The sequence below is a fragment of the Pituophis catenifer genome, unplaced genomic scaffold (genome assembly GCF_029215685.1).
Source record: "Pituophis catenifer annectens isolate HBS135680 unplaced genomic scaffold, rPitCat1.0.hap2 SCAF_1, whole genome shotgun sequence".
Classification (NCBI taxonomy): Eukaryota; Metazoa; Chordata; class Lepidosauria; order Squamata; family Colubridae; genus Pituophis; species Pituophis catenifer.
The window spans coordinates 48,124,496-48,137,882 of record NW_027256881.1 but is presented as its reverse complement, the minus strand read 5'-3'; the positions used below and the strand labels follow the sequence as shown (position 1 = coordinate 48,137,882).

General features: G+C 36.2%; 1 protein-coding gene across 1 annotated transcript in view; it reads left to right on the top strand.

The window, feature by feature from the left end:
• Window positions 1-13,387, top strand: part of USH2A (usherin) — a 474,981-nt gene that overhangs the window by 42,105 nt on the left and 419,489 nt on the right. The window contains exons 4-6 of the mRNA XM_070957393.1: window positions 4,401-4,464; window positions 6,297-6,591; window positions 9,659-9,843. Coding sequence (XP_070813494.1) covers window positions 4,401-4,464; window positions 6,297-6,591; window positions 9,659-9,843 — 544 coding nt within the window. The remainder of the gene's footprint in view (window positions 1-4,400; window positions 4,465-6,296; window positions 6,592-9,658; window positions 9,844-13,387) is intronic.

Sequence of the window (13,387 nt, the reverse complement as noted above, 5' to 3'; positions counted from 1 at the left end):
AGATTGCATGGCAATGCAATATTCAACATTATTATTAATACTATGGTTTGTCACACAGTTAACCAGATATTTAGACTAGATTTCACACTTTTATCCATTTATCGAGCCCTTCCCAAAGACCTGGGATAGGCAGATGTGGATGTTTGATGGTAATAAAGGTATTGTTGTAGGACAGTGTTTCCCAAAGTGTGGTATGCGTACCCCCAGGGGTACGGGAAGAGTTTGGTGGGGGTACGCGTTGTACCGGAGTTTGGTGGGGATCACGTGGGAATATCCACTGCACCATGCTTAACTGCGCCCACAGAACAAGGAAAGAAATAGGCGCGTATCGCAGTTTTTACATGGCAACTTGGGCCATCATACATCGTATCACAACTCATTATGGCGGGAACTTCTGCGCATCCTTCGCACAGCTCGGGTTCAGCCATTTTTAAACTGCGGGAACATTAACAGTTGACATTGAGCCGCGGAGCTGTTTAAACGCCGGAGAATTGCAGTGTTATCTAACGGTTAGACAGTCTTGTGAGGCGTGACACGGCATGAATATACTGCACTTCGTTACAGAGACAACTTACTTCTTTAATAGTTAGTTCCGGGTGCCTGTTACCGTGCTTTAGTAAGTTCCACTGATTTTGATTATTTTTATAAAATACAATTTTTATCCCTAACAGAGATTATGGATCGCTGGTTGGAATCTGGAACTACTAATATAACTTTCGTGTATTTTGTGTATGTACCAAAAAAATAAAAAATAAATATATTTTGATTTTTATTAAAGCATATGTTTTTTATGAGGGGTACTCAGCGTTACGAAAATTATAGAAGGGGTACACATATGTCAAAAGTTTGGGAAACACTGTTGTAGGATGTCAACTGTTCCAAGTAAAGCTGCCCTTTATAATTGACTGAGGATAATTTTATCAATGCTAATCGGTGGTGGGTTGCCCCCGGTTCGCACCGGTTCTATAGAACCAGTAGTAAAACCGGCAGGAGGCTCTACCCACTGACCCCGACGTCATCAAAATGCTTCTGCGCATGCGCAGAAGAGCATGCAGCCCCACTGTGAACCAGTAGTAAAGGTAAGTAGAACCCACCCCTAATGCCAATGATACTCCAAAGGTTTTGGGATTATACCCAAAGAGCCTTTTACTATTGGTACTCTTTTTGCTTTCTCAGAAAGCAAACTTGCCACAGTGGTTCTACTTCTATTTGTAGACTTTTATCTTTTGTGATATTTTTTCCCAGTTCTTTCTCTTCTATTCTGCCGTTTCCAGATACTGCAATGTCCACTATCCAGCTCTTTGTCTTGTTAACTCTGGGTGTTATGTGGATGTTTATTGTCTGTTGGAATTCTAAAATCCCAGAGCAATTTAGCTTCTTCATTTTCTATGACTTTTATCTATTTTGTGGTCCCAGTAGTTCTTGTGAATATTCCACATCCACCTTGGTAAGTAGAGTCTGTCAATGTCACTACTTGGATGATGGTCATGATTCGGTGTCTTTATTTTGATGATCCTCCTATCCAGAGTGAAGACAACAGTGTGAAATCACAGCTGCCAGTTCTTTAGCTGGTGTTGCCTTCAAATACAACAAGAATGTAGTTTGGATAAAGGAAATAGAAAAGAATAAAAAAGAAACTGAAATAAAAGAATTTGTAATAACAGTTTTTTGTTATTTCATTTTTTGAGATCTTGATACTTTTTTTTATCTTCTCCAATCCTTTGTCTTCTATTTTACTATCTTTTGGTATTGCCATGTCAATTTTCTACACTTTCTTCTTTTGAACTACTGTTAAAGCTGGTGTATGAGACAAGACTTTATTTGTTTTAGTATTTATTTTGGCTCACATCTTTTTTCTGTAGATGTACTGTATAGTTGCTTTATTTATGCTTTATCTTTTCTACTACTGTTTAATAGAGGCTGGAACAGCAATTAAGAAGTATTGTTACGAATAATCCTTAAAAAAATATTATGTATGACCATTTCCTAGTTTTGACTATCTGAGGGCAAGCTGATAGTACCTTGGGAAGGAGGCAATCAGTCAGGACAATTCTGAGCACCTCATTCTGTGGAAAAGCAATTGTTTCAAATAGATAAATTTGACAAAAAAAAAAAAGATCTGTTGGATGAAAAAAGGAGAATTTTCACTCAAACTGACCACCTATAGCAATATTGAGATTAAAAAATTAAATTAATTATTCCTTCTATTTTTTAAAAGTTTTTTTTATTAAATTTACAATTAAAAACATTGGACATAGTGTGACTTTTCTGGTTCCAACATTTCCATCATATTTTCCTTATAACAACTACAATTCATATTTCTTATATACCTTTGTACAATCTATCAAAATCGAGCTACGTAAATCTCTTCGTTTGTAGAAATTACATTAAATACTAATACAATTCCTACCTATCCTTAATACTAACATAATAATTCTCCAACTTTCAATTTATCCATATTTCTCTATCCCGACATTATTCCTTCTATTTTGTAAATTACTATAGACAAATGACAGAAATGTATGTAACTGGACTTAACTTTTGTTAAGTCCGAATTTTTTCAAGTCATTCTGCTGCAACATACAGTCCATTCATTGTAATCATAATCATGCACTTTACTCACTGCATATGGTACAGTGCATCTGTTTATAATGTTACTTTAATGTAATTATAATTGGATAAACGACCTTTCCCTTTTTTTTCTTGCATTCAATCATGTCTAATTCCAGAGGATTTCTTGGCAAGATTTTTCAGAAGTGGTTTGCCATTTCCTCCTTCCTAGGGCTGAGAGAATGTGATTGTCCTAAGTCACCCAGCTGGCTTTCTACCCATCTCGGGGCTAGAATCCAGAGTCTCCTGGTTTCTAGCCTGATGCCTTAACCACTACATCAAACTGGCTCTCATTTTTCCCATTAGTAGCCATCAATAGCCTGGTAATGTAGTCAGGAACTCACCTTACTTCACCAAGTTAAAGTAGAGCTTGCTCAAGACTATGAAGAATTTATTTGGAGAGATGCTTGGATGTTGGATTTAAGGAATGGACAAGAGTGACTAGAACAAGTATGCCATCCTTCCATGGATAAAGATTTCATTGTTGGAAAGCCAAAACTGAATTATTTTTGAATTCTAATGTGCTCTTTACATGAGATTCGGTTAGAATCATGAGTTTTTAGAGGATAAATAATAGATTATGGAAATAAAATCTTGTCATGGTGACTGCATTCTAACCACATGACACAATGGTTAGAATGCAGTATTGCAGGCTAACTCTGTCCACAGCCAGAGTTCAATCCTGACCTGCTCAAGATTAACTCAGCATTTCATCCTTCCAAGGTTAGGAAAATGAGGACCCAGTTTGTTGGGGGCATTATGCTGATGTTGTAAACCACTTAAAGATGGCTGTAAAGCCGTGTGAAACAGAATATAAATCTAAGTGCTATTGCTACTGTAACATATGTGATTTTACTGATTTTGACCATCTAAGATCTAGACCTTCATTCCTCTTCTTTCGCTAGTGTTTGGATCGTAAACTGTTTTTGTTTCTGCAATAAGAAATTTAAGTTCCTGTGTCGGTTAAAAACACAATATTAAAACTTTTGGGAAAGTTTCATTTGGTAAACTAAGGAAAAGGAGTAAGGGGGAAAAATGTCTCAGAAATGCCAATGTATTGAAGTCATCCTGAGTGAATATTTGGTGATGATGAGATTTAATCCCCCCCCCAATTTTCTGACCATGGCTGTCAATATAAGGTTTCAGTGATTTTGCAGCTCCCTGAAATTCTGTTTGGTGATGAATTGGTTCTGCAGATTTATTAAGGCTGAGTATCACTGATCCAGAACAAACTGTAATTTGGAGCTGAGTCCTAAATATATCTGCATCTGGCCTGAAGAAAGTTTGATTTATTCTCAAAAACCACTGAGCTCCTATACATCAAAAGTTGAAAGTTTTCTCGTTTCAAAATGCTTCTGTTTGGCACTTTTATTTTGAATACCAGATTCAGAACACTTATGCACGACAGAAAGAAATCTTAAAAATAAACCTTTAATTTTTATCACGTAAAGTGATAGCTACAGTTGTCTCCAGTATATCTCTTCTCTAATTAGAGATGGCACATGGACTGGCTCATTACTTCTGTCTAATGAGCCAGTTTTTCTGCCACCTCTGTAATCAGATAAGGGATAGGTACAAAATGTTCCCATAAAGTTATTATAAATCATTTTAATCAAAAGAATTAAGTTACTGCCCTCCATAGTTTTGTCCAGAACCAAGATGGTTTCATTCAGAAAAGGTAATTGTGCAAGAGAGAGCTCTGTGTGCTGAATTTAAGATTTCCTCAAGCAGCACAGAGTTGTTTTCTGGTTGATGGAACTGGATTATTTATTTATAATGTATTTTTGCAGGTTCAGAGCAATTTGTCGGGAGGATGCAAGATTTTAGATTGTACCAAATGGCCCTTACAAACAGGTAGGGACTTTCTCAATTTTACAAAACTTAAAACTGCAATTATCAAGATTAAAAAGATGTAACTATGATAATGTGGTTTCTTGGGCTTTTTTACAAAGTCATTGGATGTGTAACTGTAACTTCATGCAACCTGAATGCAAAGAAGGCTTTTAATTGGCTGCATGGATTCAAGCAGTTGTACTTTCAAGATATTAAGCAAGAAATTAAACAAACAAAAGCCCCTGTACACCAATCACATAATATCCATATGTTGCGAGATTTTCCTAAAGCATAATTGATTTCTTTATGACATCTCCCTAATTCTCATGTAAAACATGCACACTGAAACACTGTAAACACAGTCAACTGTTGAAGAACATGGAAAACCTATGTTTGCCTTTAGAACTTTTATACAGTCCTTCCTTCCCTCTCTTATAAAATGCTACATTTTATAAGCAAAAGAAATAGGTTAGATTAAATAGATATCTGTATCTATAGTAGGCATGCAAAGCACTTTCCATAATACTGTGGTGTGGAGCTTTGAAGATCATACAGCATAAAAAAATAATAAATGATTGAAATGCCTTTGAAGGGTTATTTTGTGTGCCGTTACTGTGGTATTGCATTACTGAAAATATTAATTTTTCAAAATCCAGCGATTAGTGACTCATAGCAATACATTTGTAGCAAAATATATCTCCTTTCCTATTCATATTTTTTTTCTCCACAAATTCATGTTAGAACTGCCTATATTAATATATTTTTGGTATGTGTTATTTAAATTTGTCTATTCTGCTCTTTTTAGATAATGAAACTTCTCAAAAAAGTTTCATTAAAAGTGCATAAATAAATTAATAACTTAATAAGCAACAAATCTAAAATATGGTTGAGTGAAAGAATAACTCCCAACTTATTTTTCAGTGAAAACCAAGAAATACAATAAAGGACAACTAAAGTTTAAATGATTATTTGCACAATAACACTGAATTTTCAGGTAGTCCATGCTTAATGCCATTAAAATTAGGGCAGCACTGAAAAAGGAGATTTATGACCAGTGATCAAAGTTCCAGCCATCATAAAACCTCTGCAGTTACATGATATTGTAGCAATCTGAAAGCTTGGCAATTGTCTCACACTTATAACAGTTGCAGAATCTTGCAATGATCTTATTGCCATTTGGAACCTTCACTGCTGGCTTCCAACAAGCAAAATCAATGGGGAAGCTGGCAGGGAAGATCTTCAGTTGCTCCAGTAAGTTGTTTGCACTTTTCCCTGCTTGCCAGCAGCCACACCCCATTGTAATCACATCATGCCTTACAAGCTGCTTGCACATCTTCCCCTGTTTGGCAGCAGCTGGCCCCACCATACCCGCACCACATGCTGAACTTTGAGCTACCTGCTGGCCTGCTTGCGATCCACTTGGGACTTGCTTAACCACCTGCCATCCTCACTTAATGATAGTAATGGGGAGTGCCCACATTGCCATTGCTAAGAACTGCAGTTACATGACATCGTGTTTCACAATCGCATTGCTTAACAAAGAAAATGCTGGTCCCCATTACTATCATTAACTGAGGATTACCTGTGCTTTTCAGTTAAAAACAGTTCTTTAAAGCCTTCTTGAAAACAGTTAGAAGGAAGATCAATTACCTTCCATTAGAAAATCCTTCAGTAAAAACTGGGCCATAGTTGAGAAGTCTGTGTCTTTTGTGCCTACCAGTCTGAAGGTTTTATCGTCAAGTCCTTGGATAGGACATTTGCGCATAATCTTGTATCTAGGCATTTAAAAATCACCCTTGCTCATTTCTTTGTGATGTGCCTTACTGATTTCTTATTTATTTCTATTATTCTAGAGACGTTTTTGAAGTATGGTCTGGAAAATTTCCTCAACTTCGTATTCAATCAGAATGTCGCTGTCCTGGAAGTCACCCAAGGGTACATCCTTTGGTTCAGAGGTATTGCATTCCTAATGGTGCAGATGACACAACTAATGACAGAGTGCTCAGACTAAACCCTGAAGCTCACCCTTTAAGCTATGTCAATGATAATGATATTGGAACTACATGGATTTCATCTATATTTAGCACCACTGAACATCTACGTCATGGAGTAACCATCACCATTGACTTAGAAAATGGACAGTATCAGGTAAGTTTAAAGTTCTCCTTTCTTATCTTCTGTTTTCATTAATTGACAAAAGAAATCAAGGCTATTCCAAATGAAATAAGGATCAATGAATATATATATATATATATATATTCTGAGTTAATTATTTAGATATCAGCTGGTTTCTCTTGGGAGATAAACACATGACAAACAGGTTGGTGTGGTAATTAAAGTCACTGGGCTACAAACAAAACACCATGAGTTTTAGTCCGGCTTTATGAATAAAGCCAAGTGGGGATGAAGAAAATACAGGAAGAAGATACAGGTAATGCTTGACTTACAACCACAATTGAGCCCAATATTTCTGTTGCTAACTGAGACATTTGTTAAATGAGTTTTGCCCCATTTTATGACCTTTCTTGCCGTAGTTGTTTTGTGAATCTCTTTGAGTTATTAACTGAGTAATATGGTTGTTAAGTGAATCTGGCTTCCTCATTGACTTTGTTTGGCAGAAGTTCGCAAAAGTTGATCACATGACCCCGGGACACTGCAACCCTCATAAATATGAATCAGTTGCCAGGCGTCTGAATTTTGTTCACATGACCATAGGGATGCTGCCACGGTCATAAGTGTGAAAAATGCTCATTAGTCAGTGCTTTTTTTAAGTGCTGTTGTAACTTTGAATGGTCACTAAATGAACTGTTGTAAATTGAGGATTACCTGCAACGGCAAACCACTTTTAAAACATGTTAGCAAGAAAATTGAATGGACTTTTGTATGGACTCTGCATAATCACTAGGAGTCAGGTTATACATACACAAAAAGTAAACATATACCTTTTTCATGTTTCTTTGTCTCCTATTCAGGAATTCACATGTTTTTTACATAGTCTAAATGATTTTTTTAAACCACTTTTAGCTCTTTGAATATTTTCTGTGTATTCAGGAATTCCTATCTCATAATTCTGGGAATTTCTTGTGTGCACACAAGATTGCAAGGGATGCAACCTTGATGCTTGACATATGGCTATTAAGTGTTGCATAGCAGATTGGTACTGGTAAACAACCGATTATTCATGGAAGCCTGGCTGAAGGTTCAGTGAAGTGGTATGATAAATATAAAGAATTCTGGGTTTTTCCAAACACAGTTTAGGAATCTTGTAATGATGGATAAGGTACAAAAATGTACATTGGAACCACTGCAATTTCTAACATTGAATAAAACAGTGCTTTTTGCTTTGACAAAAAAATCTTTCTATCACCTTGAAGCATCAGTTGGCAGTTCCAAAGTCTACAAGATGCTTCTATGCTGAATGAAGAAACCTTTGTCTTAGGGTACTTCACTTCAGAAATAGGATCTGATTTGTCAAAAAATAGCGTGCATTTTAGAATCTTGAATGTTTAGTTTTTGTTATGGGAATGCATTGGATAGCAATTTATCTTCCCTTTTTTTGCTTTGTACAACAGGCATACTAGATTGCGACTTGTGAAATATGAAAAAAATACTTCCTCTATTTTAATAATAAGAACCCAGTTGTTATGGAAAAAGGTAGACTGAGCACAGACCAATAGCATAGGGTATAATAAATGCTCAAGAATATAAAGTTTTTTTGTGATAGCCTATGATTTTTGCTTGTTCTGTTAGAACTGATGTAATCTTTTCTTTTCCAGAATAGCTCCTTCTGGCTATAAAATTGTTTAAGGAATACATTATGAATAACATAATGTTATTGTGTTTGATACATATGATAACAACAACAACAAAAACATTTGTGATAGTCCTTCATTTCCACTTTCTATAGTCAAAGATCTGATTTTCCCATTGATATCACATATTGTAGCATTCAGTAAACAAAAATAGCATATAAAATTAAATATGTTCTTCTATTGGTACTATTGTCCACTATCAGTCACATGAATCCAGGCTACCTGAATTGAATGTTATGGAAATTTATTTTTTCAGGAAAGTAAAAGACATGTTGCTTTATAATTAGTGTTGCTTATTTTACAAAACTGATGACATCATCCAAACTTATGTTTGCAAGAATGAATGCATGTATGTATGTATGTGTATGTATCAGTAGTGGGTTTCAAATCTCGTCACTACTGGTTCACTCGTGGATATGCGTGAATGTGCGACACTTCTGCACATGCGCAGAGACGTCCGGGTAAGTGGGCGGAGCCTCCCCTGCTACCACTACCGATTCACCCAATCTGGGGCAACCCACCACTGGTATGTATGTGTATGTATGTGTATAAACACACACACACACACACACACACACACACGTGTGTGTGTGTGTGTGTGTGTGTGTGTGCAAGATGTTTTCTTGGTTTCCTTGACTCATTTATTTAAATGAGTTGCACTGTCAGAATGGTTAACTGCCCCCTCCTAAAAAGTGCTTTTTTTCTCTAAATGGAATAATGATGAAAGAAATCTGAGAATATATATTACATTTTTTAAATAATGTAATATATATTATTACATTTTGAACAGTTATTTTTTTTAATGTCATATTTTTGTAATTAAAACTTGAATCTTTTTTACTGAGATATTTACAATAAAGAGTCAACGTGCAACAAGTATAAATGTGAAGTTAACATTTGCAGTAAGTGCAAATGTGAAGTTACTGTTACTGTTCAAAAAGAACAATAACTGATTAAAGAAATTTCCAGAAAAAGATACCAAGGAGAGCTAACCTTGCTAGGTGAAGTGTGTGGAAACTGAGCCCTGTGAGGAACATTTAATGAGTATGTTTAGTTCAGAGAAAAGATACCTGAGAGCAGAGAATCATAATCTTTAAATAGCTGAAGGTATGTCACATAGAAGAGAGACTGGCTTTATTTTCTGCTGGCCTGAGGAACAGAACCAGTGAGTTAAAATTACAAGGAAGTAGCTTTAGAGTAGATGTCAGGAAGAATTGGCAGTGGAAACAGGCTGCCATATGATGTGTTGACTTCTCTTTTTCAGGAAGCCCTACAACACAAAGTAAAAGGTCAGATCAGATATACTTTCAGGAGATTTTACATATGACCTTAAAGATTGCTTTACATTTTTTGATTCTGCACAAGTCTTTCAAATCAATTCATATTTTGTCGTTCATTTGCAGGTGTTTTATGTTATAATCCAGTTCTTCAGCCCTCAGCCTGAAGCAATCCGAATACAAAGAAAAAAGCAACCCTCCATTGGTTGGGAAGACTGGCAATACTTTGCAAGGGACTGTAGTGTGTTTGGAATGGAGAATAATGGTTCGCTGCAATATCCAGATTCCATAAACTGTCTACAGCTTCCTAGGTATGAACAAGCTTATATTGAAGTTACTGAAATCTTGTACTTGCACAGACAACATAGTGCAATGGGCACCAATAAACTAGCAGATGCTTTTCTATTTCCCATATGGCTTATTTATCCCAAATAAATAAATAAATAAATAAATAAATAAATAAATAAATAAGTAAGTAAGTAAGTAAGTAAGTAAGTAAGTAAGTAAGTAAGTAAGTAAGTAAGTAAATGGTGTGTGTATGTGTATTACAAAAAGTAAAATGGGGAAACTAAGCACATCTGAGAGATTGACTTTTATTTTTGTTATTATTTTTGGCAGGGAGAGAAACCTCAACTGTTTTATTAATTAAGTATTTCATTATTAGCCTTATACAGCATGGAGTCTGGCTACTTACAGAACCGTCTTTGTCCCATTATATCAGGCAGGAAAGTTATGTTGCAGACCCTGTCAGTTAAACAGTTCTGACTGTCAGGGTCCAGGAAGGGAGCCCCCCCATGGGAATATTCTCCCCCCCCCCCCCGCCCAGAGGTGAGGCAGGTCTCTACTCTCCTGGCCTTCTGAAAAGGTGTGAAATCATGGCTCTTGCCTGGGGATCACAAAGGAACAAGCCCATTCTTCATCTTTTAATTAATTTATAGCAGCATTTTTAATCATTCTTGCTTCTTTTTAAATCTTAACTTTTATATACTGTGATTATATTTTAGTATTTTATTTTATACCACCAAGAGTCCCTGTGTGATGGAGATAGGTGATTCCAAAATAAATAAAAATATATAAATAAAATTATTGGCTAGCCCTGCTATGGCAATTGTGTGAAATCGCCCCCCACCCATTTGTTTTGAAGAAGTTTCAAAAACATGCTTCTGAATCTCCTAGTGTGACCAATAGCCTTAAATAATTTTCTATGCTGGACTAGAATATTTTGAATCTCATAGGAGCAGCAGCAGCAGCTCGCAATTAAGTCCTCCTTCAGTGTGATTATTTGCAAATTAAGTGCTAAAGTGTCTGAGGGCTATAGTCATAAATTACTTTCAAGAATGCTTCCAAAGTTTGTATTGCCTGATCTTGGCAAAGACTGCAGCTCTTGACCAGAGAAAATGAAAATAACAATTCCACCTTGGCCATAAAATTCCACCTTGATTATTAGGCCATGGGACACAGGCACACAACTATATTTTCATAACAAACCATTTGAAAGCAGAGTGTTCTTCTTTCCAAGTTCCAAACACATGCACCAATGCACATATATAACATCACTTGTTTTCTCCATCCCCGCAAACTAGAAAAATTGCTTAAACAAATAGGGGAATGGAGGGAGAGAGAGAAAAAAAAAACCCAAAACAATACCTTTAGGCAATCTTTCCTATTCCTGACCCATTTATTTCACTTTCCCCCGTACGAGCAGAGAGAAATTACAGGAGAATAAGTAGACAGACAGTGGAGAATACACTGGCTGTTTGCATAGTGCATTTGGGTCTGCTTGTTTTTGATGTGTTTTTTCATTGTGTGCCTGCTTACTCTCTTGTAATCCCTTCCTCTCCAATCTCTCTGCTGTGTAAGGGACTGAAGAAGAGAAAAACATTAGGTCAGCAGTAGGATAGTGCATGCTGACTGTAATGGCGATCACATGACTGAGGAACTGTAAAAGTTGTAAAATGTGTGCCTTGATTGCAGAGTTATTTTTTCAGCACTATCATAACTTCAAATGGTTATTGCAGGCAGTTAGCAAGCAAGGTCTATCTGTATTAATATATAGGGTATTTTTCACCTGATTGTACCTGGTCATTCCTTAGCCCTACTCTTTGAATGTGGTCTGCAGCATACTACCCAAAGCAGTAGTTTCCTACCTCAACTGAAATAGATTATTAAGATAATCTGATAACAACTTTCAAGTCTTCTGAAAGTATGCCTTTCGTTAAAAAAAAAAAAAAAAGTAAATGCCTCCAAATAATAAGAAGATGAATGAATGTATAAGATATTTAACAGTGACTATTAATAGTATTACACAGGGGTGTCAAACACAAGGCCTACAATGTGGTTGTATCCGGCCCACGGGGCCATTCTGGAAAATGTAAGGGACTGGCCCACATCGCTTCGGCCCAGTCTATCCAATGCAAAGAGGAAACATGCCAGCAGTTTGGGGAGTGGCATCAAGCTGGCCACACCCACCCAGTCAGCCATGCCCATCCAGTCAGCCACACCCACCCAGTTGGCCACGCCCCACCTGGCTCCTCAAAGTCAATCACAGCCCTGATGCAGCCCTCAATGAAATTGATTTTGACACCCTTGGTATTACATAAATTATTACAAAGCCAAATGGCATTTGCTGGATTCCAACAGATCACGGCATATATTTTAGTAAATAAACTGAAAAATTGATTGTGAGAAGTCTTTAAAGATGGATAGTTTTAAAGACAAGAAAAGCTTGCAAGATGGGGAAAAGGTATTTACTTACTTTGTACTTACTGTGTTGTCAAAAAAAAAAAAGGTGGGGAAAGAGAGAGTGATTTGCACAAAAACTGCATAGTGAATGCTTGCCTTCCTTTAGCTTGGTAAGTGCATCTCTTCACTTTCGAGAATTGTGAATGATTAGCATAGCCTAAAGAAACAACATCTCTGCAGCTACATACTGTTCTAGAATTTTTACAAGAGTGTTGGCTTTGCATAAGTAAATAATAAAGCTTTTCTTGCTTGCTTTTTTCCCTTAAAGTCTGCCGTTAGCTATAACTCTCTAATTGCACCAACTCTTAGGACATTTTAGAAAACACTCAGCATTAGGAATGTGTAAGGCTTGTCTGAAAACCCATCAGGGGCCATTCCACCAGGTGCAATTGCTGTTTGTTTGACTCCCTCTCTTCCATCCCCCTTCTTTTCAATCTTGGCAGGTAGGCTATTAAAAGTGTCAGCATTTTCTCTGGACTTTCACACATCTACATTACTATACAGGGGAAGAGTAAGGGGTTGTTGAAGGTGCATTCATATTCAGCAAAACATAGTTGGCTTTCATATTCTTCAAAGGGATGGAATGAAGCAAACATTATAAGCATTAATTAGCTCAGCAAAAGGTAATGTTTTGGTAAATAGTCAAAAGTATATTAAAAACAGCCCAACTTATGAAATAATGCATCTTCAAAAAAAAGTGCAAGTGCTAATGTGTGAAATTGTGCTACTGTAGAAATGTTTTATGATGGAACAGTGATTTCCTTCAATTACATGATACAAACAATACTGCAAAGTGATGCATAGGGAAGTTACACCTAATTGAAAACAAAACTTACCCCAAAAACAAACATACATTTGAAGTACCAAAGATAGAATTAGCTAGTAGGAAATGAGCTACAATTGTGATTTTAAAGCTAAAATTAACAGAATATCTGACTTGTTCTCCTAGATTTAAATACTTGCTGATCAGGAAAAAATATATATTTAAAAAATGCTTTGCACATTTGCCATACAATGCTATTTGGATTTTTTTGTGTTTATGTTTATCTGCAAACAAATTATAGTAGAGAACTATTCATTAAAGGATAAGAATGCACTTAAGTTTCCATCCAT